Here is a 27,141-nt window from a genome sequence, read left to right on the forward strand (position 1 = left end):
ATAGACCCAGACCCAGACCAGACCAAACCAAAACCGGCACTTTGTTACATTTCGTTAGCTCAACAAAGTGCCTCAACACGTTACCAATGCCTTTCCACGAACAACACCTCCCGTCCTTTTGAGTCTGTCATGCTGCAACTCGGCGGCTTCGCTTTGTTTTTGGGGCGTGTGCCTCACATTTCCTCGGCCCCTATTTTCCCGGCGATGCCTTACAGACATTATTGCAGCTATAAAGTCAGTGCCTTGAACTTTTTGCCAGTTGTTCTTTTGCTTTGCTTCTGTTTTTGTTGTTGTTGTTGTTGTTGTTTATTCCTCCCATTTTTTGTCGCCTTATTGCTATTGAAGTTGGTTTTTTATGGGCTGGCCGAGCTTGACAATAAGCACGTTGGCGGCAAAACTTTTCCACTTCTCATTTATTATTACGCGTTGATTTTTTTGTAGATTTTTTCAGCGAGATGTTTTATATTTTTCCGTTGTTGTCCTGACAACACAGCGACACAAAATTATTGCCCAGCTGGAGTAAGAAGCAAAAACAACAAATCGCAAAATGCAAACAAGCGCATGAAATTCATCTAAAATGGTTTGTTTTTTTTTTTTACTTTTTTCAAGAGCAAAAACGGGAAAATTAATATAATTCAAATAAACGATTTACTGCGCTTCGTTGGGCAATCAGCGAGGTGTTAAGTTTAAGTGGCATAAATTGTTGTTGCCACTGGCAAACAGCCACAACAACATTTCTAACAAATTCTGTTTTGCTTATTGTCGAAAGTTGTGATTTATTGTTGTCGCATAAGGTCTACAATTTGAATTTTGGAGGAAGTTTTTCTCTTTTCTGTTGCACTACAGGTGAACTTAATGGTTTTTTTTTTTATTAATTATCGCAGTTTCTAATGACTTTGAAAAAACTGCAAAGCTTTTTTGAGGAATTCTTACATTAGCTTAAGGCATAAAGTTCTTGACTTTAAACTTTAAAGTTAGAAAGTAGTTATTATATTAAACGTGTTTTCTCTTAAAATAAATGTGGTTTCCAATAAAATTAATTAAATTTTGTTCAGATTGTTTTTTGCTTGGGGACCTCTTTTTTATCATTTAAATGTCGTTCTTATAATTATTAACTTTCCTTTTAGTCCTTGCAATTAATTTATCGCTTATTTTTATACTTCATTTATTCTTTTCCATTAATTAGCAATATTATTTAAAATAATTACATTTAGTTAAGCTAAATAGAAAAATATATATAAAATACAAATAAGAAAATATAACTGCTTGTGTCTATTTAAGTCATATATTTGAGTGAAGAAATATATAATTGCGTGAACAAGTTTGAGGAATTTGAAGCCAAGCATTAATAGCATTGCAATCGACATTGAAATATTTGTAAGCATTTTTATGAACACTTGCTGGCACGCAAAGGCTATTTCAACAGTTGGCATTTGAATTCAAATGTCCTCACTACAAATTCCTGTACTATTCAGTTGCCATATTTTGTATTGTGTAGGCGCTCATGACATAATTATTCTACACACGCAACTACTAGCGTAGGCAAGAGTTCAAGTCCGACACCGAGTCAATGGTCAGGCAATGCTCAGTTAGCCATTGTCAAGGCACAGCCAGCTTGTCTGAGCATAAGGGCGCTAATTTGAAGCAATTAGGATTGCACTCGGTGATATACTGTGTGTATGTGTGTTTGTGAGAAAGAGTGGGTGAAACAGAAGAACAAACGGACAAAAATGACACCGCGCAACACATTCAGAAAGAAGACATATACTCGACAAAAGAAATACCTTAACTTAGTAGTTTTTATTTTTTCCTTCTTAAAAAACATTTGTAATGACTTCATACAAATATGTGATTGCAATTCTTATAAATAAATACAATAAATAAAAATTAAATTAAATAAATATAAAAATGTAGTTGTGAAGAATATTATGGATGAAAAAGGCATCTTCCACCCCATAAAGTACATGTTTATTATATATGTACATAGTATATGTAGCTTTAAATAATTAATTTATTTATTTGTATTCTATATAAGCATCACTAGCGAACTCAATATAGCCAATTCCCAATGACCGTCTATCTGTCTATCTATTTTTTGTGTGTTTATCGGCCTTAAAGCTATATTAATGAAATTCGAACTTAGATATTAGTAAACATATATCACATAGCTGCAATAGAAACTAACGGTCGATATATGCGTTACTGTGTGTACAACTTTGCAGTTTACCAGGTTAGCTGAACCAAACATGACTAGTTACGAGCCTTAGAACGATCCTTACAAGCTATCAACAATTATCAACTTCGGACCAGGATTAGTCTGTCAAATTGTTAATAACTGTCCTAAGCGTACCTACGCCTCTTTTCCTTCTATATAATAAACCAAATTGTATAAAAAACCTTACATTTCTTTAATAAGTACAATTTGCAGTAAAAGTTTTTTAATTCCAATGCGCTTTCGCTGTCTCCCAGTCGGATCAGTTTAGTAAACTTTAAAGCTTAAAGGTTTACATAAGGCTGGCTACTTTTAATAATTTAAAACTCGGTGATTTAAGTTTTACTCCCTTGCGAAGCACCTCGACATGCTTTGAAGCTTAGCATACCCTATAAGCCGACATCACATGACTTTGCTCGGCAAAGGTTATTTGATAACAATTATATAAATGATGCAATGGCAATGTTACCGCACGTTTTACGACTTGACATCAATTAAATTTTTACCTCTTCGCAGTTACTTGTGCTTTACTATTTCCACTTCCACATGCTGGCTCCGACAAACTGTTGGACAGTGCCAGCAAATTTTATTTTTTACTATGCTCGTTGCTTTTTTTCTTCTTGTTGCTTTTGCTGTTGTCGTTGGCCAACACTATTTGTGTCATGCAACAATGTAATTGCCACTGTCGTTGTCATTTCCGCTGGACACACGGTCCGCCAGCGCGACACATTAAAGATATAACGCGGGTAAGGTAGGTAGGACCTGGCGCAAGAGGAGGAGGAGGCAGGAGCAGCCCTAAACAAAGGGTCGCCAGTCTTGCACAGGCTATACCACAGGAAGGAAGCAACTTGTAGGTCGGCATTTGTGCAGTTTTTACTTCCTGTGTCGCCCATTTTCTGCTTAAGTTGTGGGCGTGGCCATGTCCTGACCAATTGTTAAGTTGAAAATAATAGACGTGGACACGACTGTCAGCTTGTCAGTGGCGCACATTGCGCCCCGGACACTAATCGATGTGGATGTGAATGTGGATGTGGATTTGGACAACCTGGCTAGCAACCTTCAATTGACACTGCAATTAATGACTCAATGGGCCAAAGGCTCAAAAAACTGAAGCACTCAGCTCACTGAGCTCCATTATTTTCCACTCTTGGGCTTTTTAATTGAGGCTTCGCTTTTGAATTTTGCGGTTAGCCATTGTTTGTATTATCCACCATTCAATTGTTACACACATTTATTTCACTATATTAAAGCACTCCTTGCCTTCGTTCTGCCCGAACACCCTTGCGGTCCATCTTAACCGCATTCGTATCCCAGGTGCACATACAATCACTCATTTCACTTTCTCATGTGGAATCAAATTAAGAGGGGTTTTAAGTAAATAATTTCATTAGTTATCAAATGGAATGAGAGACAAAAATTATTAAAATTATATTTCGGTGAGGATTGAACATTATAAATCGATCAATAGATACTGCATCGATTATTCATTTTTAAATACTTATATTTCTTGAGATTTATTATTGTTAATTACTGTTTATTAGTCAAAATCTTAAGTTCACAGAAATCATATTCTAGCTGTTCTCAATCTTTAATCAGAGTATTACACTGTTTATTACTTCCGACTGTTAAGGTCTCACTTGTTGAATTTCGTCTATACTTATATATATACTTATATACTATAGAATATTAAGAGAAATCATATTGGCTGCTCGTAAGCGATATGTATTTTAATTTTCAATTCAACTTTCAAGCTCAGAACTCAACTACTCATATCTAAGAATGTTCGAAGACAACTTTGACATATATTTACATACCGATTTTTGTCGTTCAGCTGAAAACTCCGCAAGTAATGTGTCGTGAAAAAACTTTGGGCAGCTGCTTGGACTGAGCCGGAATAGTAATGGTCTGGTAATTTTGCTGCCACGCCGCATTTGAGACTTTATCACCTGGTTGGCCATTGGCAGCCAATGGCCATGTTTTCCAGCCCAGCCATAACATTTAATGGCGCCCCGCTTAACGCTTGTAAACACGTGGGTGTTCGCCCCAACGAGCTGCCACAGTAATCACTGTGTGTGTGTGTGTGTGTGTCTGTGTGTGTTTCTGTCTATGATTGTGCTGACTCCTCCCAGCCACGCCAACTACGACATGTGTGTTTTTGTTGTTATTTGTCGTCGCTGCGTTCTTTACGAAAATTATGCCCAGCGGGCATTCTAATTTCACTCAACTGAATCGCATTTGAAAAAGTCTACAATTACCGCTAATAGCTAGCAAACTGAAATCAAATGCTGTTTGTTGTTTTTTTTTCTGCTGCCCGTCATTCATTAGAGTTAATTGCCGCACGGTGCACTAGGCGTGTGCGCAACTTTTTCCATATTATTATTGCAAATTAACAAATCACTTAGCCAACTCAAAATCACTGCGAAGAGAATCCCCATTGAACCAAGCAAATTAATTAACTAACTTGTTAAACTTTAACGATTTAGCCCTAAGAATTTTTGGCGCACATTATTCGAATTTATGCCAACAAAATTTATAATAAAAAGATGTGTCCGAATATTTGATACCCTAGCAGATGTTTTAAATATAAATCCACTTGTAACTGGTCAGATCGGCCAAAATATCTACATTGTATTGTAAACCGCCGATTTGAATAAAAATTATAATCTCTTTTTTTCTGAAAAAGATTACAAATTTATTAATGGACTTGCAAAAGTTACTGCTTATGCGTTAGACATATCGTGTGAAAATCTACATACCCTTTTCCATGGATGTGAAAAGTCCCATTGGCATTAGGCCTTAACGCTTCGCTTAGCTCGTTATTGAAGCCGAAGTTTATTGTTGAAAGTTTTGAGCGGACGGCGTTCGCTTTCCGAAAGCAATTATCCTCAAGGAAGTATTCGACTTAATTGATTTTGTACACAGGGCCCAAAAGCCAAGAGCAGGGCCAAGAGCCAGAGCAGACCAAGGACTCGGGTTGGAGCGGCAGTTGTAACAGTTTAAAAGGATTCTAATAAGCGCATTGAGCGTGTGCCTTTTGTCTTTTGGGCTTCGTCTCAGCGTCCTTGTATTATCCTTTCGGCTCAAAAGTTCCTTGCGCATTTAGATAACAAAATTCCGTCGGCTTTTTTCACACTTTACAGCCGGACGTGTTGTCCGGGTTCGGGGCCAGAGTTGAGGGTTCAAGTGTGTATGAATGTTTGACCGAAAGTTAAGCACCCACGCTCTCCCTAGGGGCAGTGTTGACAGTCGCTCGCAGGCAGCGTGTAGTTTAAATATAATTTGAAAATTGTGTTGATTTAATTGCCCGGAAAGCAAGCGCTTGAACCTTTTCTTTTATTTTTCATTGTTTGCCAGCTTTAATTTATACAACTGATTGAGTTTTAGTGAAATGCTCTATTAAATTTTATTATTTTCGCATTATTATAAGCATTTGCGGCTTAATATTTATTTTTGTTATTATATTTTATCATAATAGGAATTGTCGACTTGTAAAACAATTGAAATTAAATTTTACAAAAAGATAATGTACCCTATAAAGAAATAACAACAACAATTTGTACAAGAGTAAATTAAACTGTTGTTAAAATGGTTTTAATCTATGGCATTAATACAAACTGAATTTTTTCGGAAAAAAATGTTTTTTTTTTAAATGTCTTAAATATATTTTATTTATAAACTATTATGCAATTGTTGAAGAAATTCAGTTAATAGATAAAAAATAATTATCAAGAATTAATTGAGATGCTCAACCACTATAAGAAAATTAGGAGCGAACTGAGAATTCTTATATCATACATACACACTTACCCACACTTTCACAGAAATAATTCGAATTTAGACAGCCTTTATCAAAATAACAAATATAAACACTTATACGTGTAAACCTTTTTGTGTTTTGTGTTTCAGTTTCTTTATACCTTCATTTATATTAATCATATAGTCAACGAATCGGGTAAAATTTGAATTCACAAATTAAATTCCTGGCTGTACTTCTCTTGCCATTGTCGCTGCTAGATGGTGCTTTCCGAATCCGCGAAGTGATAGCGTTTCCATTAATTTGGCTGCACAGCTGCGGCACGCCCACCGTCAGGCAACACCACAACGCCCACTTGTTTTTCCCGATTCACACTCTATGTTAATTTTACAGCGTTCTCATGTTTTTTGATGATGAAGAGTTTTTGGCCTCGTGCCAAATAACATAAAAAAAGAAACTTACCAACTAAACTTTTTTTCCGACTTGTTTTCCAAGTTCCCAATTGGTTGCTGCTCCGGCAATGCTCGAAATGAAACGCATCCTGCTGCTCCATGGGCTTTTCGTAGGCGTTTCTGGACAAATGCAATAACAATAACGCGCACATGTACCCACTGTGTGTGTGTGTGTGTTATAGCTATATTGGCGCACATACTCCTAGCAGAGGCTAGGTCCCCTCTTTGCCTGTTCTTTTTTTTTTTTTGCCGAACAGTTTGATGAACTCACAGGGCAACTGCCGGCAACCCGGCAATTGCCGCTGCCTGGTTTTGATTGTTTTTATAGATGATGCGCCAATTCCCATACCCCGCTCCACCCCTAACCTAACTCCTCCATCAAAATCCTGCTGCTGCTTCCGCTGCTTGTTGATTTGGACGATGATGATGGGGTTGGCGTTGGTTTTGCCACGGCTATCACAATCATGATGTTGTTGTTTTGCTGCTTGCCTGCATTTTTTGGGGTTCGCGCGTTGTTGTTTTTATCGAGGAGGCCTCGCTCTCCCCTTGTTCACCGCATTTGCCACAGTTGATTTCGTTAATAGAAAATTTAATTGCTTTTATTGATATATTCCGCAGTGATCGGGGCTCCAGCACCAGTCAGTGATTTTAATTGAGATTACATGAATGGAGATGCAGCGAGCAGTGAATATTATTGATTGCCAGTGAATTGTTGTTGGCAAGCAAGAAATTTACAAATATTCAAGTCAGAGTTAAAATGATTTTCCTGAGTGTGCCTAAACAAGCATATATATATAGTCTGAAATAATATGAATATTGCATAGCGAATTATTTGTTAGTTTTTAATACATTTTAGATATTTATTTGGTGCTTCTTATTTATATATTTTTTATTATAGTATTATTTTACTTCTTGAGTATAGGACATACATTAAATAAAAGCATATTTACTTTTTAGTTTATAAAACTAAATTAAGCTTCGAGTATGTTAAGTAATTATTTTAGTATTACTTCTGTATTTTCATTATCCGAAATTTGTTGACAACCGATATATATTTTCTTATATTTATTAATTAATTTCAAAATGTACTTTCGTTTTTAGTTAATAAAACTTTCTACGGAAACTTGTATTTACTGTAAATAAGTTGACCACTTTATGCATTAAAAGCTCGGATTCTCACTCTTGACTATATTTTATTCAATTCTACGTCAAGGATGGCAATAACAGAAAACACATTCGAATCGCTTAAGTACCACACATTTTTCATGCCACATCGTTGAACTGTTTTCAACTTCAAAGTTCGCACAATAACAATATCCAACTACACAACCAACCATTCTTTCATCCAATCATTTATCCAACCCAACATTGCCAACCACACTCACATATGTTTAACTTTAACCTGGCTAAAAAACGCAGTACAACTTCAACGAAGAACAATATTTACTTACTTAAGGTTAAAAGCAAAAAAACTCACGTTTAAAAGGATTGAATTCCCACAAAAACACACACATACATTTGGGGGAGCCACAGTAACTTCAAAATGGATTGAAATAAAACATCTACTGCAATTAGTTGGGCAATCGATGGAAGTAAGTAATAAACTTCTGGGCTGCCAACAACATTTGCCACTGATTGACTAACAACAACAAAAACAAGTAGAAGAGTGGTGCAAAAATCAAAAACAACAACAACACAACAATTTTCTAATGTGGCCCTAACAAGAATGCCGCCAAGTGTTTGCCTCGCTTTGTGTGGGTAGCACACAGACTTCACTCTCAATATGTGCGAGGCACTTTAGCGATAGAGAACTGAAATCTTAATTAAGATTGATATGTTTACGTGTATGGGTGTGTGTATGCCAAGCTGACTACCTGGCTGACTGCCCGACCATCTCCCAACTGCCTCCCTTCACTGACTTGACTGACACTCGTCTGAATGTCTAGTTGCCTTACCTGGCACGGTACTCCTCCTGCCCCTGCTCCACGCTCTCAATCCTACTCCATTTCGTGTGTTGTGCCAGTTCGATTTTCGATTCCATTTTCGACTCTCGAAAAAGTTACCTTGTTTTTGTTTGCGTTTGTACTTATGTTTTGGCGGTCCGTGGACAGCGTTCCACTCGAACTGCTCCACAAATTATTTATTACTTTCGATTTCTTTGTTTCTTGTTGTTGTTGGTGTTGCTTATTAGCGTAATTAGAGCTTCGAAATGACATAATTCAAATTGAGAAATGCAATCGAAATCGTTAAGCATTTTATCTTTGACTGGTTCGATCAAATGCAACATTTATTCTGTAGAGTATCGAAAGTATTCAAACGAACTAATTGACGTCCACACAGAAACAGTGGGTGGGTAATTTCTCGGTTGGTGGTTGACCAACATTGCAACAACCACAGAAATAATTTAAGTTGAGTATAACTTACTCGAGCTGAAAGTAAGGATTGCCAGAGCTTAAAAATGTACATTTCAAAATAGGCAAGTGTTGATAATTTTATAAAATTAACATTAACATTCTGTGTGTACTTGCGTCAAAAGTATTTCTTACAGAAATTTATTTTAAAAGCGAGTTTAAGGGTGAAGAAGCCCATACTTGGAACTAAATAAAACTTAATCCAGAAAGCAACAAATAAATGTATAAAAATATAATAACTAAATACAATGTACATATTAATCCCCTCAGATTTATTATATCCTTAATTATATTTTTTTACTTCAGTTCAAATTGTAGTTCTAGTATAATCGATTACTTTTATATCAAATAATTTGTAAATAAAGAAAACAATTGACCTGCAGTCATCAAAAAATATTAATAGGTCCCGAAACAATCAACAATTTTATACTAAAATTTGGAACATATATATTTTTCAAGATTGTGTTTAGTCCACATAAGTAAATAAAAATAAGTATATATGTATATACCGTAAAGATTTTCTAACTAATTGCTGTCTTTAGTGCACAACATCTTTAGCGAGATAAATTTCCTGGAAACATTTTTTCAGCTTACTTGCAGCCAAAAGTCCTTCAGTTCATATCACTAAAAAGCCTAGAACACTTAAATTTATATTTAAACGGCCGACTTAGGTTATACACATGTATGTAATAATTGAAAATATATCAAGACTTACAAAATGTTTTTGAATTTAATCAGAAGCAAATGCATAAGCGCTAATAGACATTAAACAAAAAAGCTTGCAGCCATCAAAAATGGTTATGGAAAATGTTTGCTAACATGCAGCATCGTTTAAGGGGTGCCGTTGCTGCCGCAGTAGAACAAGGCGCATGTTGTGCACAGCAAATTAAGTGCAACCACAACACACACACTCATACACACACATACACCAATACATGCAGTTGCTTAACGGAACGAACAAATGGCAAGACTTTTAACACTCCAGGGATAAAGTTTCATTAAGAGCAGCCTAACATGACCGGGACGCAGTCCAAAACTAAGTAAAGCCACAAGGCGGCACAGCAAAAGTGACAGAGCAGCAGAAGTGTCTGGGGTAGTGGGATGGGCTATACATATATGTATGTATGAATATATGTGCACAACTCAAACTATCATAGTTCATGCAACGACGAGGCTTCACTTCACTTCAAATTGCACTTGAAGCTTATGAAGCACACCCTGCCACTCCCAAGTCAAGGCACCATGCCACCCACTTTGCTTCAAGTGCATGTGAAACCGCAGTTGAAAGGCATTTATTGTACTTGTCATTGTTGTTGGGGAGTTGAGTTGGTTAGTGGGTGTTGGGCGGTTGGGTGTTTTGGTTGGTGAAGCTGTGCACAGAGCTCAGTCCGTGCGGTTGGCAACCCCACCTCATTTTCCTTGTGAGCCCCCTCGTTGAGAGTTCGCATAGAAAAATGCTTTTCTCACTCTTATGAATTCCAATGCGGAGCGCTCATAAAAACTCTCGTAGGTCTGTGTCGGGTGTTCTTGTTCTTTTTGTGTATTAGGCATTTGCTAAACGACCCTAGTTAACCTCCAGGCCAAATAATTTGCATCAAGCACTTGCACTCTCTGCCAACTTTTGCTCAGAATCTGTTACGCCCTTTAGGGCATTTTGGGGCCTGCACCCTGCCTCCCTGCTTCATTCTGTGCTGTCTAGGAGCTAGGAGCTTTGTCTATTGCCGCCTGCTTATTTTAGTTATGGCATTTCAAGAATTTTTGCCAAGTTTACAAGATTATGCGCTTAGTGTTTCGGCTGGCAGTTCTAGTGCTAGTTTCCACAATGCCTCCTTCCTTAACAAAACTTCATCCCAGGTATTGAAAAGTTTTTTGTTCAAGGTGCAAATGAATGTGTGCACACGAGTGTGTGTGTGTGTGTGTATATATATAAGTGTGTGTTCATATCTGAGTCCATGTGTGGGCCAGGGTGTAATTAAATTGGTATCGTTTTGAGTGCTGTGTCTGTGTGGAATGTGAAACGGGCATTAAAGCCATTCTTCAATTTTATAGATTTTGCAGCATTTCTGTCGATTTTTTGCAGCTATAAATTGTGATAAATTGGGAGTGAAATTGCATTGGGCTCTATATTATTTTTAACTTACAGGAAATTAAAGGAAATGTAAACGATTTGCTTAAGCCATCGAACATTCATTAATTGTTAAATAGAAAAAATGTTGGCAACTATTTAATTAGATTGGATTAAATTATAACTATGGTATTAAGAAAATAACAAAATAATAATAATAAAAATAATAATAATAAGTAAAATCTAAGGAAACAAAACAAAAAGAATAAAAAAAGTAATTCATATATAAAAATTAATACAATAAATCTTATTCGGTAATAATTTTTTAAACATTTTTATTACATTTTTCGGTCTGTTTGATATTTGAAGGTTTGTTGTTTTTCACTTTGTCTGGTTTTCCACTGAGCATCCTTTATAATTGAATTTCTTTTTATTAACACACACTTCATGGGCACTTAGGATTGGAGTACTCTCCAACAGAGCCAAGATATGCAACACTGTTTGAAACTTTAACCAGCAGCAACAGCAGAACGGAACAGTTGTTGCCATCGCTCACTTGATTGTTGTATTTGTTGTTGGGGTATATATTGTTGTTGTTATGTTAGTTGATGATGTTGTCACATAAGGTGCTCTGAGGACACTTTTCTGACTATGAGTGTAAGCAAAGCACAGCTCGAGCACCAAAGGGAGCCAAAAACTAAATCCTCAAAAATGTCCGTCAGCACACACTTTCACATATGTAGCATACCATGGCCACACTTGCAGTCAAGGCCAAACATAAACAATTTATGGAATTTATTAAATTGGCCAAGAGCCGCTCATTTTTGTTATTGTGAATACCCTTGAGCCGCTGCCAAACAAAACAAGGCATAAGAAATTTCAACACACGGCCGAGAAAATCTTTTGCTCTTCAGTAGATTGTATGGGGTTTTTTTTTTTTTTGTTTTTTTTTTTTTTTGTCTTGTTTGGCTCCTTTAACACTTGAGAAAATTTATGACAATGAGCCAACAACTCTGAGTGCTCATAATATAAATAACAAGTAGGGCAGTGTGCAAATGGGTAGCCCAATGGGCGTGGCGTGGAGTAGCCTCAACTGCGTAGGCTAACTGACCGTGGTTAAGTGTGCTTTATGCCCAGCATCTGTGTGCCACCCATTGTGCCTGATTGAAGGGGGCGTCCTACATTGAGTGAGGAACAAAACGAGACTACGCCACATGTGCTGGCAATTGCGGAATTATTCCCAACGACTCCCTAAGGCAGCAAGTCGACTTTTTGGCATCAGACGCTTAGCACTTGTATCGAATGAAATGCCAACCGCCACCCTCCCTCTCCTCAACACCCCTCTCCAACAACACACCCGTCAATCCGATCCACTTCTCACCCCCACCACTTGGCGGCCTGCCAGGCGGCATTATTTTTTTTATGTCTACGGCTTGTTGACTGCCGGCTTGCACCTTAAGCAGACCCCAGCTGAAATTTACGACAATTTAACTTAAACGTTTTGAGAACAGGCTTCGGAAGGGAAAAGGAATAAAGAATGAGTAATATCTCCAAATCTCTTAACTGCCAATTGTTACCAATCTAAAAATTATATGGAAGATTTTTGAAGAATATTTTAATATTTAATTCACTTAGATTAGTATTTAAAACTTTACCGAATTTATAATTTTTAAGAAAACATTTGATTAAAAATATAAATACTATCTGCGGAAATTCATCATTTATTAGAAATAAATAAAAATAAAAAAAGTATTTTCATATCACACTACAAATAAAATTAATAGAATTCCAAAACTATTGTCAGCTGAATACAAAATTATAAAATATTTTTTAGGACAGTATTATATATAACATTTTATTTTTCGTGGAAGGACAAGAAATTGGTGGTCTTTGTCGAAGCCTGCTGTAAGCTGAATGAAAATCATATTCAATTATTAAGGCTATTATAAGCTCTTCGCCTTGTGGAAAATTAAATTATAACTTGTAGGACAGTTGATATATAATTTAAATTGTTTTTGCTGCAAATTCATGCACTTAAAAAGTATATATATGTAAGTATGTACACTTACTATTCATAAAGTTAACCAAGAGTGAATTGTGGTCTTAAGGCGGTTCTTAATATTCAATAAGTGATATTGCTTTTGGTACATCACTATTTATAGCAAAATATTTAATTTGTTTTGAAGGTGATTAGCCTAAGCTATTAATAATTGAGGGTATAGCAATATTCTTTACCGCGTATGTCATGAAAATAAATTGTCAATAAATCGTTCGATAAATATAAAACCGACAAACTGAAACTTATTCATGAAAAACATTCACGTGCCGCGGAAAACCCTTTCGACAGCAAAATGTCATCAACAAATAAAAAGGATACTTGACGCTGTTTGTTGATTTTTAATTACTATAGACCACCTAGAACCCAGAAAAAGACATTGAGCCCGCCGACTTCGTTTTCTTCGTTGTCCTGGGACAGGCAAAAGCGAGAGAGCCAAGAAATTTACATTTGCTGGCCACAAAACAAAAAGGAGCAAGGAAATAAAAGAGTTGCCAGCAGTTGGTAAAAGTTGCTGAATAATTCAACGAATGTCCTGCCAACATTTTAATTTAAGTTTGCGCTCCGTTGGTCGCTTAGATAAGAAACTCTCGGCCGTATTTATTTACACTTTGCCGCTGCCAAATGACAAGCAGCCCAAATTATTAGAAAACTTTTCTCTGACGACATTGTGCAAACACAAATAAAATAAAATAACAAAAAAAGAGGAAATGTGGAAAGTACAAATTATGCAGCAATTTCATTTTGATATTTTGGTCAAAAACTGGATGAAAGGCTGTTAATGTAAATGGCGGTCACAAAAGTAGCCATCGAAAAAACCAAAAAAAAAACTTTTAATAACGTCTCCAAAGACACATTTTTTGCGGTCCTTTGTCTTGTTCCGCACACCCGCAATGAGATAGGTGGCTATAGATGCAGACAGATAAAGAGAGAGACACAGCGATAGAGAGGAAGAGGGATACAAAGAGAGAGAGGTAGAGAGGGAGAGAGAGACCGAGAGAGAGAGAGAGAGAGAGAGGGAGAGATAGTAAAAACTCTTGTTCACACTTCATTTGCAATTCTGAGTGCGGCCTCCTTTGTTGTTGGCTTTTGGGAGGGTCGCCGCTCGACTGCGCCTAATTATTATTTTCACGAATTCAAGTTGTGATTTGCGCCAAGGACTTTCAGCCTGTCCTTGCTCTGATGGCCATCACTTGATGTAAATTATGTTTATGCTGGCGCATACTCCTCGTGCGCGCCCTGCTCAACCACTCAACCACCCACAATGCAGCATCATTAAGTTTTATGTACAGTCTTCGCACTATATTCTGCTGCTGGCTCCGGGTCTGGCTTATGGTCCGGCTTTATGGTCCAGTTAAGTCAATTACTTTAGAAACTTTTCGACAATAATTTCGCTGTGATGTGCTGCAATTTGTCCGAATGGCTTGGACTTGATTATAGGATTGAGAACTATATATTCCCGGAAAGAATGCAAAGGTCTCACGAGCAAGTAACAAGTAATATGTGACTTAGTCAATAATATTCCGACAGTCAAAATGAATTTGTATGCTGAGTGGGTGGCTCGATACGTTTTTTGAAACAAAACTGTTCAGTTGAGTGAAAATTTAACGAGATCCAATTATGTATTGAGTTGCAATCAACTATTTAAAGAAAATAATATTAGTATTAGTATTACAAATATGCGGATGACAGCACAGGGCGGGCTTAGATAAGCTAATTTTTGCGATTGTGTTAACCTAGTCGTCCAAAAAAGTTTTCCAAATATGTCAAAAATATTTTAAAATCTTGTCTAAATCAGATGAGTGGAAAGAATTCAAAGAATTGCAATTCTTCGAATGGTGACATAATCAAACAACTTCAAGAAAAGCGCTTAGAAGCTCAATTCAATGGGTTGGAGAGACTCCACTTACTGACGCAATCGCAATCCCATAAATTGTACATTCATCTTTATGACTTTAAAAATAAAAAACGATATGCCATATTTAGTAATTTTCTCGTTGGAAATGAGAAAGAGTCGTATGCGATACAAACACCTGATAAGAATAATGAGGTCGATCTGATAAATTGTACAAATACCTATAGGTCTGGATGGTGGTTTATAAACAGTATATTTTGGTAAACGACTTAAATATAATTTGTGTTCCAAGTATTTGATTAAAATGGCTTAAATGGATCATATAAATCGGACATTAGTGTAATCCTATGTGCGCCTGGTATTGGTATCGAATAGTTGGAGAGTTGCTTCACTTAAATTTACCAAAATTATAGTGAAGCCAAAACACATTTAAATTATGCACAACTTTTTTGTTTTACCTTGATCGTGTAGCACATATTAATATTTTGTTTAGGGAAATTAAAATGATATTTCACAGCCTTTTTAAAAACGAAAAATAAATTTTTAATTACAAAGAGTCAGCCGCAAACCAAAATAGACCAATTATTCTTGCTCTTCTTACTTAAAATAAGTTATCGCTTGAAAGCGCACACATACATAAAATATTTATGTTAACCAGGCTTATGTTGCTGTTGCTGAAAACGACGCGGTCTCATGTTCGTATGTCAGTGCCTGTCTGGGCAAGTCTGGGCATGTCTGGGCCTGTCTGGCTGTCTGGCTGTCGACATATCTTAATTCCCATAACCAGCAAAAGTCTGCCTGAATTTCAAATTCAATTTGGCGCATTTTACATAATTTATTAAACAAAAGGCTCGACAACAGCACAAAACGTTTTATTGCCTCGCTTGTGTGTGTGTGTGTGTGTGTGTGTGTGCGAGTGTGCGCTCTATCTTTTTCTATATAAATAATTTAGGTGTGAAGATTATATGGTCGCGATATGGTTAAAATTGTTGACAACTTAATTTGTGAAGTGGTCTCCGTGGCCGGAAATGGTGGCATGAAATGACCAAAGTGATTGTATGTGCCGCGCTACACACTCGTGCCACAGTCGCCACAGGCCACTTGCTGACGCCTACAAAAGATAGGCCGAGAGACAGAGAGAGGAAGGTGCGATGAACGAGATAGCATTACAAATTGTAATTTAAATGCGCGTTGAAAATAATTTATGAGGCACTGCTACGTTGAAGCAGCAATATGGCAAACAATGGTGCGCTCGCAATGGCGTCACGCAACGCGTCCGAAGCGGCGCACATGCCGCATACTTAATCTGCAAGACAGGTACAAAATCAGGCAAAAGGGAAACGCCAATGACAACAGACACACGGCGGCCACTTTGGCACAACTCCAATTGAATTATTGAAAAATTAAAATGCTTTAAAGTGCAACCCTTCCCCCTCCTCCTGCCGAACCAATAGCCTTGCGCGGTGCGTAAGTTTGTGAAATATTGCATGAATAATACACGTGCTGCTCTGCAAATTGGCCAACGCCCCAAATTACCGCGCCCAATTGTAATTGCCGGCATCGGCTTGTTAATTGCTACATAATTGTTTGAAATAAATTTACTTACCATATGCTACACCTGGCAAAAGACCGCTCGCTGCTGACATGGCGTATGAGTAATGTGCTGTTTAATATCAGTCCACTGTCCGACACCCTCCTCCTCCACTCAATTTGCATTGTGCATTTTGAGCAGTCGCGCATTAAATGGAGATTGAGCATTGCTCATTGTTTCACCTGAACGTGTGTGTGTGTGTAAATTGAGTAAGTGGCTTTTGCATGATTAATTCATTGCCCAATGCAATGGGTATCGTGAGCATCTTGGTGCGCTGAAGTCGACTCATGTGCGACAAATTACTTGTAACTTTTCACTTTATGCTCGGGAGCATATCGCACATTACGTCGCTGACACCATACTGTTCTGCTAGCCTTTCAGATTCCATTATTTTATTTCTTGATGACTAAAAAAGACTTATAATTTAAAAAAGTTTTCAAAGAATACAAATTTAAAATTATATTTAAAGCTAAAATGTAACTTAGAGATTATTTGATATAAAACTTAAAGTGAATAATTCATTTTATATGAAATTTAAAATAAAATTTAACAATAAAGTATATAATAACTCTGGGAGAATTCACATACACATAAATGTCTATATTTAAGCTGAATTTTGCAAAAATGCAGTTTTGATTTTTACACCCAGCTATGTATGCAAATCATTCCACGATTTATTCATATAATTCTTAAGTTATTTTCAACGAATGTGCTTCGTGATTACTTTTCTAATGAACACTTACAGAGTCTTCTCGGCATGCACTCAAAGAAGGAACATGGAAAGGTAGTTTTAAAATCGTGGGTGTAATTATTAAATTTGAATAATAGTAATTATCCTATAAATAATACATACGATCATATGACTCGTTCGAGAACAAATATTATACTACAATCAATCGGTCGGTATTTACTGAAGCAAATTACTCACAAAGTTTATGAAACGAAGGCAGCACATTGGCGGCAAGTGCCGTAGTCGCTAGCGGATTGTGGTGCGGGTTACTGTTGGCTGGTGTGTTTTGCTTGCAGTATTTGTCGGTTACGCCAGAGTATTGCCAAGTCAGCTTGCATTTTTTATACTTTGATACCGAAGGTGTCATAGTATATTGGTTTTGTGCAATGCCCGTCTCGACACCCTTAAAGAGGCTTGAAACTTGGAACACAGACTGGTCTGTGGCCGCGTCAGAGAAAGTGTACAAATTGGAGTGCTACGTCCACTAGGGGCTAGGCAATCGATAAAATAGGTATTCGCAAATCGATAAAGTCACATATTTCCCACAATTTTAAGGCTAGAGTCACCAAATTAGATTGGTAGGTTGTTGAATCGGCATAAGCCACGTACCAAAAACCCCATATCTCTAGAAATTTAAGAGCTACAGTTATCAAATTTGGAAGGAAGGCTACTCAAATTTCACAAAAGCTCATATCTAGCGCAATTTTAATGAAAAACTTGGACGATAGATTACCAAAAATCGACTTCAATGATTGGTATTTCTTGATTACTCGTACCCTGTTCTGTGGTTCTTGTTATCAGAAGATATTACTTATGGTATCATAGTATTTCGCAGATGGTCACGCTCGACTGCCACGTTCTTACTTTTAGTTATTTGTTTTTATTTTGTATTTATTTAATTTAATTTTTGCACACACACATTTGGCACCACTGCCAAATTACTGCAATGGACATGAAAATTCCTAAAAATTACCACTGGGTCGAGTAGCGCCAGTTTTCAAAGTTCAATAATAAGGCAGATAAAGCCTTCAACCAGTTTCGGATGCTTGCAGATTAAATTAGGTCCGAGAGTGAAAATTAATTCGCGTGTAATTAGTAATTAAATTATCACACTGACTTCAACGATGAAGAATACCCAATAAGAAGAGCCATTCCGCTTAGCTGGATACAACCCTTAATGCCGTTGCGCAACCGTAAAGTCTTAAAGCCTTTTAGAGCAGGCTATGAATACTGAGAAACTAGCTGACCAGAATCATATTTGCATCATTTGAGGCATGCAGCAGGCGTTGCCTGTGCATTTGTCTCAATCATTTATTAATATGTTAAACACAGTCTAAACGAAGCCGCAGCAACAGCTGCCACATGCCACCTAATAGCTACCAGTTGGCAGTTGCACCTTAGAGGTCCCTCAGCCACTGCTGAACAGGAGCCAACGGTGGCAAGGACTTCAAACTGAAGCTGAAAGTTGACAAGCACGTGGCATAATTCATGAAAGTGAGAAAGTGTCGAGCAGCAGTTGGCCCCACTTCATATTTCCCGATCAACAACCCCCTTTGACTGCCATTTTTATGTTTCGTTCACTTTCTTGGCACATTTTTGCACATATTTTATCTTGATATCCTGTAAAATACAATTGAATGGAGCTTACAATTATTTGCAGTGATCACAGCAGGGTGTTAGTATGGATCGTAAACTTTTTTATTCTATAACAAAATTTAACATTATTTAATTTAAACACATCTTTGAATAATTCTTTTATAAAAATTGACTTAAGAAATTGTATAAAAATTGCTAGCCACTTAAAAAATTAACAACGTTAATCAAAAATTAAACTTACACTAACGAAGAAATTTAGTCAAATAAGAAGAACAGAAATGAAATATCATGGGAATATTTAAATACTATTAAAACACTAAGTTAAAGCAAAATACGTCTGCTTAATAATATTTATTATGAATAATGAGCTTTTGTTTTATTTTTTTGTTTTAGTTGTTTTTATTTTTTACTCTGTTTGCTCTCAGTTGCATTTCGGGTAGCTCAATTTAATTAAAGTTCTTAATGAGTTTTCCATCGCAGCTCAATCAATCAAGATGCTTGAATTGAGCCATTAAATGCAAGCTGGCTTTGTCTTACAAGCGATTACATTGTCAGTGGCAGCCAGAACCCCTTGAAAACCAGCTGGGCAACTTGCCAACAAATTCTTCGCCAATGAAGTTCGAAATACTTGAAGCGAATAAAAAAGCCAGCCACAGTTGCTCAACTGCTGAGATTGCAGCTGCTTGTAAAACAAAAAGCGACACATACATATACATATGCATACATATGTGCAGCTGCAGGGCTGAATCGAGAACTGGATCCGACCAGTTCGAGTTCATTTGTTTGCCAAGTTGCCGAGTTGGCAAAGTGCATTTTGCCGCAGCCAAAATTTGTTTTGCGGTTTTGCATATAAATATCTGAGCATCCACACGCGATGGCGATGGCGATGGCGACGTCTCCTTGGTTTGGCTTAGCTCTTGCTTGCATTTAATATTATCTGGTAAGCATTTGCTTTAGTCCTTCGTCCTTGCCACATTTTTATGTTGCTAGCAACACGTGTGCATGCTGTGCAAAAAATTCCATTGCATTCTTTTGGGCTTGTGTTCGTGCTGCTGTTCTTTTTGCCTTCATTCGCCATTCCTTGTGTTGTTATTGTGGCTGCTGCTTCTGCTGCTGTTGCTGCTGCAGTGAGTTGGGTTAAAGTAAACAATTTGCATAAAGCATTTCATATGCTGTATCCTTCTTTTTATGACTGCATTGTAAATTATGGTAATAGTTTCCTCGTGGATAGCTGCCGGAATTACAACTTAAGTAAATGTTGCAACTTGTTTGCTGTCGCTGTTTTTTATTTAAGCCTTACGCAATTAAAGGAGTGTAACATTCTAAGACTTTTTTTTAAATTTACAGCGTTGTTGAAAAATTGTAAGCTTTCACTGCTGTTTTTTTTTAATGAAAATTACGCTGTTGCCTTAAATGACAGCAAAGATTATTATGCGAACAAAATAGTTTATTTAAATTACATTCTTTTGACATCAAGGAACCCATTTACCTCTATAAAAATCAATATTATACTACATCTAGAAGAACTAACAATGTTTCTAGCTAAGAAACAAGTCTCTAAATTCTGAAAGGCATTTATTTCCTCATAATTTAAAAATGGTTGGTAGTGGCACACAATTAAATATTAAACTAACTGCTCATAAATTATATAAATAGGTTAAATTTAATTAATTAAAATTGTATGACACCGCTTCGGATCTAGCTCGAATTTCTCTACACTAGTGTAAAACTTAAGATCAAAGATTAGACCAGTCCCATGCTCGCTAGCTCGGATAAACTAGGTAAAGGTTGCAAATCGCTTCCTGGCAAGTGCTGGCAGGAGCAGAATAAGTGTTCCTGAGATTCTGATTCTTCCTTTTTTTTCTGCAGAAGTCATTATACGGCACCTGAAGTCTATGGGCATAAATGCTGACTAACCAGTGTCCTGTTTTAGCACGAATTGATGTCAAGCAGCTTGTAAGACTCCGATTATACAACTCTCTACTGTGTTTTGTATTAATATTGGGCAATGTATGATGTGCTATGTGACCGCAGTTTGCGTTTCGCTATTCATCATTAGACCTGCGTCTACTTTCCTTCTTGTTATTAAGCATGCAGGTAGGTATAGGCATACATATATCTTCCTTAACTGTGAGGAGAGGTAACAGAGTTCCTTTGCTAGCTAACTCATCAGCCTCATAGATGCCTTCCATGTCCTGGTGACCAGGAACCCACATCAAGCTGAAAACATGCTACTTAACCGTCTCATGTAGATATTTGCGACAGCTTGTTACCGATATCGAATTCGACGATATCGCGCTAATAAATTTGATTGGCGCGTGGCTATCATTATATATTTTGAAATGGCCTAGGCTGACTTTGAGCATCTTTAGGCAATTTAGTTCTTATTTTATACCTAGTACTTCCGCCTATTGTAGTTGTAGTTGCACTATTGGCACGCAGTAGTTTGCTTCGAAGCGATTTTTGTATTCCCTCCTAGAAACGATACATGACCTTTTTTCCAGTTTTCCAGATGCTAAGGATTCATTTTTCACCATACTACGACATCATACAGAAGTATTGATATGACAATAGATATGTACAACCATCGGACAATATTTGGCGGCATTCCCCAAACGGATTTCCTGTTGCATTTTGCCTTTTTCACCCGTACTTGGGTGTTAAGGTTCCAATCTAGTTTCCTATCCAGTGTCAACCCTAGCAAGTTGGCACTTTTACTGAAGAAGAGAGTTACTTTATTTAGTATGGGAGGAACAAGGGGAGGAATTTTCACATGGTTTTAAAACTAAATTAAATTGCAATTTCATTTTTGATGTTATTTCACACCAGCAATTAAATAGCCATCATCTTTCAGCTCATATGTAAATATGCATTACCATTAATGCGCTAAATGTGAACATGCGTGGACATGTCTGCAAATGAAGCAGTGCCCACAGAGCCCCAAGTCATTTAATTGCATAATGAGCCAGAGCTGGCATTTAATCAGCTCGTTTGTCAACAAAGTGCATATATAATGCGACCACACAGAGAGACCGAGAGAGATGGGAGATGGATGAGAGAGGTAGAGACGTAGAGAGAGAGAGAGAGAGAGAGAGAGGTTGTGTAGGAGAGTTAAGTTGTTGCAGAGAGAGAGAGAGAGAGAGAGAAAGGTGAGAGAGGGAGATTGAGAAGGAGGGGGAAGGACAGACAACTCGTCAACACTAAACTAATTACGTATACACAGTATGATTAGGAGTTATAGCTGATTAGGTAACTTACAAACGTCAATGGCGTGTGATTGAATTGGCTTTATTGGTTGCCTCCGCTATGGCCTTCATTCCCGCAGCCACCCGACTCTTATTTTTTTTTTTTCGTTTGTCGTCTCGAGTTTTAAGGATAATGGCCACACCATAAGCCATAACGAGCTGAGCATTTGGCAAATGAAACCCAAAAAGTCGGGGTCCAAATATTTGTTGACATATTGCGGATTTGAAATGATTTGTGAACGCCCAGCGGACCAGCGGTCAGTGACCAATCCCCTAGAATTAAACAAATACATTTGAATAATGGCAAGCAATGAGCAAACAAAACAGAAGACTGATTGCTGGCAATAAAAATGGACCATAAAAAGCGATAACATCATATTTATACGCGGCAAACACTCAACAAGCAGCCGCAAGCCGAAAGCCGTATAACAAAAATAAAAGACGACCAAGTCTGGGACAACAAGTCCAACATGAACCGTGCAACCAATACTTATCCCGATATACCCAAAGCTCCCCAAGGCGGCGAGCGTTGAAAGCGATTATATGCGTAAATATAAAAATGGCGAAAAGACAAATAAACGACAATAAACGAGCAGGCGTGGCGGGTGAGTAAACCATAAGTATCCACATTCATATAACCACCCGCCACCACCGCACTCCATAAACTCCCGCCAAGCCAGCAAACGAAAACATAGCGAGCAAAAAAAGATGGGCCCATAAAAAAGAAAACCAACAAAAAGGGCAACAAGGGTCAAGACGCCTGTACAGTGGGTCAGTCAGTCAAAAGTGATGTGGGTTCGGTTCAAATAATAAGGGCAAGTTGAAATATTTTAGTTTATATTCGTATTTGAAACAACGAGCAACCGAGCTTAAATCAAAAGCTAATGTACATATATCTAAATATTGTAATATCTTAATCGAAGGTCAGTACTATTTTATTGTTGTATAGCCTTATTGTATAATTGAATGTATTTAATTATGATCAATGGCTTAATAAAATACTTGCAAAAAATAAAAATGTTTTAAAAATTATGTTATCGTTGTTTTCGGCAATAAATAAATTAAAAACACTTTTATAATTGAAAACTTTATTTGAATATGGCTTTGAATAAGGCTTTGAACAAACCCGATTATGTTTCTATTATTTTTGTACATAGCAATTATAAATTCTCATTCATTTGCTTAGTTCCAATGCTTTATTTATTTTATTAATAATTATTTTATTACTATTTTATTGATTTCTATATAGCTCTTAAGTTTATTTAATTACATTTTTTATATTGACTCACTTAAAAGTTGTGGACTTTTTTTTAGCCCAAATAAAATAAATAATATTGAATCATTGGTTTGTTCTCTGCTTCACACCTCTCGAGACTTTTTTTTTATTTTTGCTCATGCTCATTAATAAAAGTGCTAGAATGATAATCGGTATTGCCTATAGTCCGTTTGCTACAAATCAATTGTTTTAATTTGATATAAAAAGGTTGTAAGTTATGACACTCATATTAATTACTTTCAGTTTCACAATCGAAAATTATATTTTATTATTCTGTGCCACTGTATATTCCTTGAGCCAACCTGAAAACGGGCACGAAAATGGAGTAGGCGGCACATTTACAGCAGTTTTTCTCATTCTTTTTATTTTATTTATTTATTTATTTTTTTTTTGTCTGCACGTTTTGTTTATGACGTCCATTTGTTTGTTGAAAGTAGCCGAGATTAGATTCGGGTCTCGCCAAGGTGGACACACAGGATATAGCTGCGCATTTCTACTTGATGCTGTCTGTACTGGCTACTCTTGGTCATCCTGCTTCAATGATTTGTCCATTTCAAGTGCAGTCGCGTAAATGTTGACGACTCATTTTAGTACCGACAAAGACGTGCAGATTTGCGATTTGCAGTTGATGTACACAGCGGCATTCAAATGTTAAGCGTCCCATAAATTTCCAATAAAACTGAGCGGCGCTTTAAATTACCTGGCTATGCGTCTGAAAGTATGCCGACAATTTGTTTTTGCTCGCTTCATATAAGTCTAAAGAAAGCGCAGTCAAATTGGCTTTGGAGTCAGTTTTTGCATCTACTTTTTCCCCTCCTCTCTTGCCAGAAGAGCACAACTCGGCCCAAAGGCCGCTCATTGAAACTGGCCGCCAATTTTCAGCACGTTTTTGTTTGCTCAAAGTCCAAAAACCAAAACCAAAGCGAAACAGTACAAAACGAAACGAAAGGTAGCCATCGTCGAGCCTGATAAATTGAATGGTCAGCTGCGTTTCCATAAAAGGGCCAATTCAGGTTCTGCCCCTTCGCTTAGGTGAGTCAAACAACATTTGCACTCCAGATCATGGAAGAGTGGAGTGGACATTTACGCTCACTGGTTGCCAGTCCATGTCGCGACATGTGTGCCTGCAGCTTGGGAGGTAGGCGGTAGGCTGGCTATTGAAAACAGAAATTAAAAATAGATACGTGCTTCAAATTGATAAAGCTCTTCAGCTTGAAGTAGCTTATTTTACAATTAATTACTAAGAAACAAACATGAGCAAATTATCTTATCTTATATATAAATATATTCAAAATTTAATACCTAGATCTCTTACTTTAGTTTCAAATAAAAACAGTTTACTGAATAAAATATTAATAATAGTTTGTTAAATAAAAACAGCGTATACAAGTAAAAAACTTAAGCTTTATTACCCATTATTTTTATCATTTAATTTGTAGCTTTAATTTGATTATAATAATTATCCATCTATATTTTTCAACCATTTTTTAAAAACTTTGAGCTTTTTACGTCAGCAGTAAGTGAATAAATCAAATTAATTAATTTATCGCTGATAAATTCTCAAAGGTAGTCAAAAGTTATTTCACATCATACATTTATTATATTTATTAATTAAACATGAGGATGATTCATTGGTTGATTTTAGAATTCTGGAGGAACTAGGTCAAATTTGTTTCTATATATGAATCTGTTCATTATGTAAGCGATTTTAAGAGAGCGTTGTTCCACCAAATTTCGGATACTTGTTAAAAGGCAGCTGCATCATCTGGCAGCTGCTGTCGTTGCATGGAATTACGCAAATTATATGGCAAACAAATCGGCAGGCAAGGCAGAAGACAAAACTAACAAAAACTGCTCATTAAATTGCAGCTCGGCGCTCGCGAAAACTTCTTTTGAATGGCACAAAAAGCTGCAAATGCGACCGTGACAGGTGAAATTGAATGAGGGGACATTTCGACATTCCCCCTTCTCCACAAATGCCAAAAATAGTGAGCTCCAAACTATACGAAAAACGTGCTAAAACGTAAATCAACAGCGAAAATCGTGTTGAGCATTTTTTCTTGTCGCAAAAAAAGAAAGAAAGTAAAACAAAATACAAAGCAGAGAAGGGCAACGAAAACAGAGGCAAAGAGAAAAGAAGTATAAACAGTTGTTGCTGAGCGGCAGAAGGGCTTAACAAGGGGGTGAGCTCCAAAGTTGAAAAGTGGCAAAAGTCCAGAGGGAATTGGAGAATGGACATGGCTTCGGTGATGGCCAGCATCAAGTGGTGGAGGGGCAAATGGTGCTGGCGACTTTTAAGCGCCGTTTGCAGTTTTCCTTCTCCTGCTTGACCCCTCCCTCCGTCTCCTGTTTCCTGACTTGGCAACGTAATTCAATATGCAATGCCGTGTTGAAAGCTGTAAAAATGCTTAAGCGTTTTTCAATTTAGCAGTTTTATTTTACGAGCAACGTCTCTGAACACATTGACCGAAATGAGATTTTCCGCTAACTCAAATTTCTTAAATGCTTGCGGAACATTTGCAAGTGTCAATGGAAACAGGAATATTCGACTCGCTTTTTGGAATAAGACGATGAATGACATTCGACTCGGCGTGTTGTTCATCTGAAATCTGAGAGAAAACTGAGTCAGTGCGAAAAAATAGTCTTTAGTCAAAAGCAATTTTGTAAGCTATATTAAAAAACTTTTCTAAAATTACACGAGGGAAAAATTTAATAATAAAACTGAGGTATTTTCTGTGAAAATACTAATAATTTATTTTCACAATATAAAATATACACATAGCATGTATATACATAAGTTATATTTTTACATTTAGATTACTGCATATCATGCAGTATTTTAAGCACTTTTATTTAAATCCTAAGGACATATATATTTCCCAATAAATTGGGTTAAGCAAAATTATTGAGCAAAGAAATTTAGCTAGTACTCAAACTCTAAAGTTTATTATTGTAAAAAATATTTTAGTTAAGAAAAAAAGAGTAGTAATAGTGAAAAAAATTTCTTCGGCTACTGTATTTATTGGCGGGATTTCAAATGATGACGAAGTTTCGTCTACAGAAAATTCAATCTGAAATTTAATGAATGCACGTTTTAATTGAAATGAATTCAAAAATTTAATTACACATTTCAGTAGTTCGACTGTAAAAATACATTTATCCATGTTCTGTACAAATTATATTCTATAAAAAGAAAATAACAAAATGCTACAATGAAATGAAACTTTTTGTTATTTCACAAGGGAAAACCTGCGATCGTTGCAATTTTCGACGAAAAACAATTAAACTTGAACTTTTGTCATAAAAAAGAAAAAAAAAAAAACTAAAAGCGCTGCGTGAAAATGTTCGTATAAGCCAAATAAGGCGACAGCAACAGAGTCCACAGGATGCGACTGCAGAGCTGGACACATTGGCGAAAAGTTTTTGTCCAAGTTGGCGCTAATTAATTTTTATTTATAACGTATACGTACAGAAACAGGCAGCCAGAATGTTTTCTCAATGAAATTATTTGACCAAAAATATAATTAAATTTTCTAACTCCTCCTTTTTGTGCACTTTCTCTTCTCTGCAGGCAAACACACACGAGTGGATACCCAGCAAACAGCACTGGAAGGTAATTAATATAGCGGCTTTTAACTTGATTTTTTTGTTTTTGCTTGTTTTGTTATACTTTATTTATGTGGCTCGCTGCACTTTCACTGCCTCACGGAACGCGCACTGTGCAGCAGTTTGTCCCATCGAGATCCAGCAAAAGTGCGACAAAAGTCCTGTCAAAGCAATGTGTGCAACATTTCTCTTTGCCACATTGCTTTTGCTTTTACGAATTCCCGTTGAAAGAGGGAGCCACAGACTCAAATGTGGGCCAAGCAAACTTTTAAGCAAATGAACTCTGCCCCAA

General features: G+C 36.8%; 1 protein-coding gene across 1 annotated transcript in view; it reads left to right on the top strand.

Moving 5' to 3' along the window:
• LOC6567132 (Down syndrome cell adhesion molecule-like protein 1 homolog) overlaps nucleotides 1–27,141 on the top strand; it is a 59,816-nt gene that overhangs the window by 15,429 nt on the left and 17,246 nt on the right. The window contains exon 3 of the mRNA XM_043214734.1: nucleotides 26,815–26,856. Coding sequence (XP_043070669.1) covers nucleotides 26,815–26,856 — 42 coding nt within the window. The remainder of the gene's footprint in view (nucleotides 1–26,814; nucleotides 26,857–27,141) is intronic.

The sequence above is a fragment of the Drosophila grimshawi genome, unplaced genomic scaffold (genome assembly GCF_018153295.1).
Source record: "Drosophila grimshawi isolate 15287-2541.00 unplaced genomic scaffold, ASM1815329v1 contig_1377, whole genome shotgun sequence".
In the NCBI taxonomy this organism is placed as follows: domain Eukaryota; kingdom Metazoa; phylum Arthropoda; class Insecta; order Diptera; family Drosophilidae; genus Drosophila; species Drosophila grimshawi.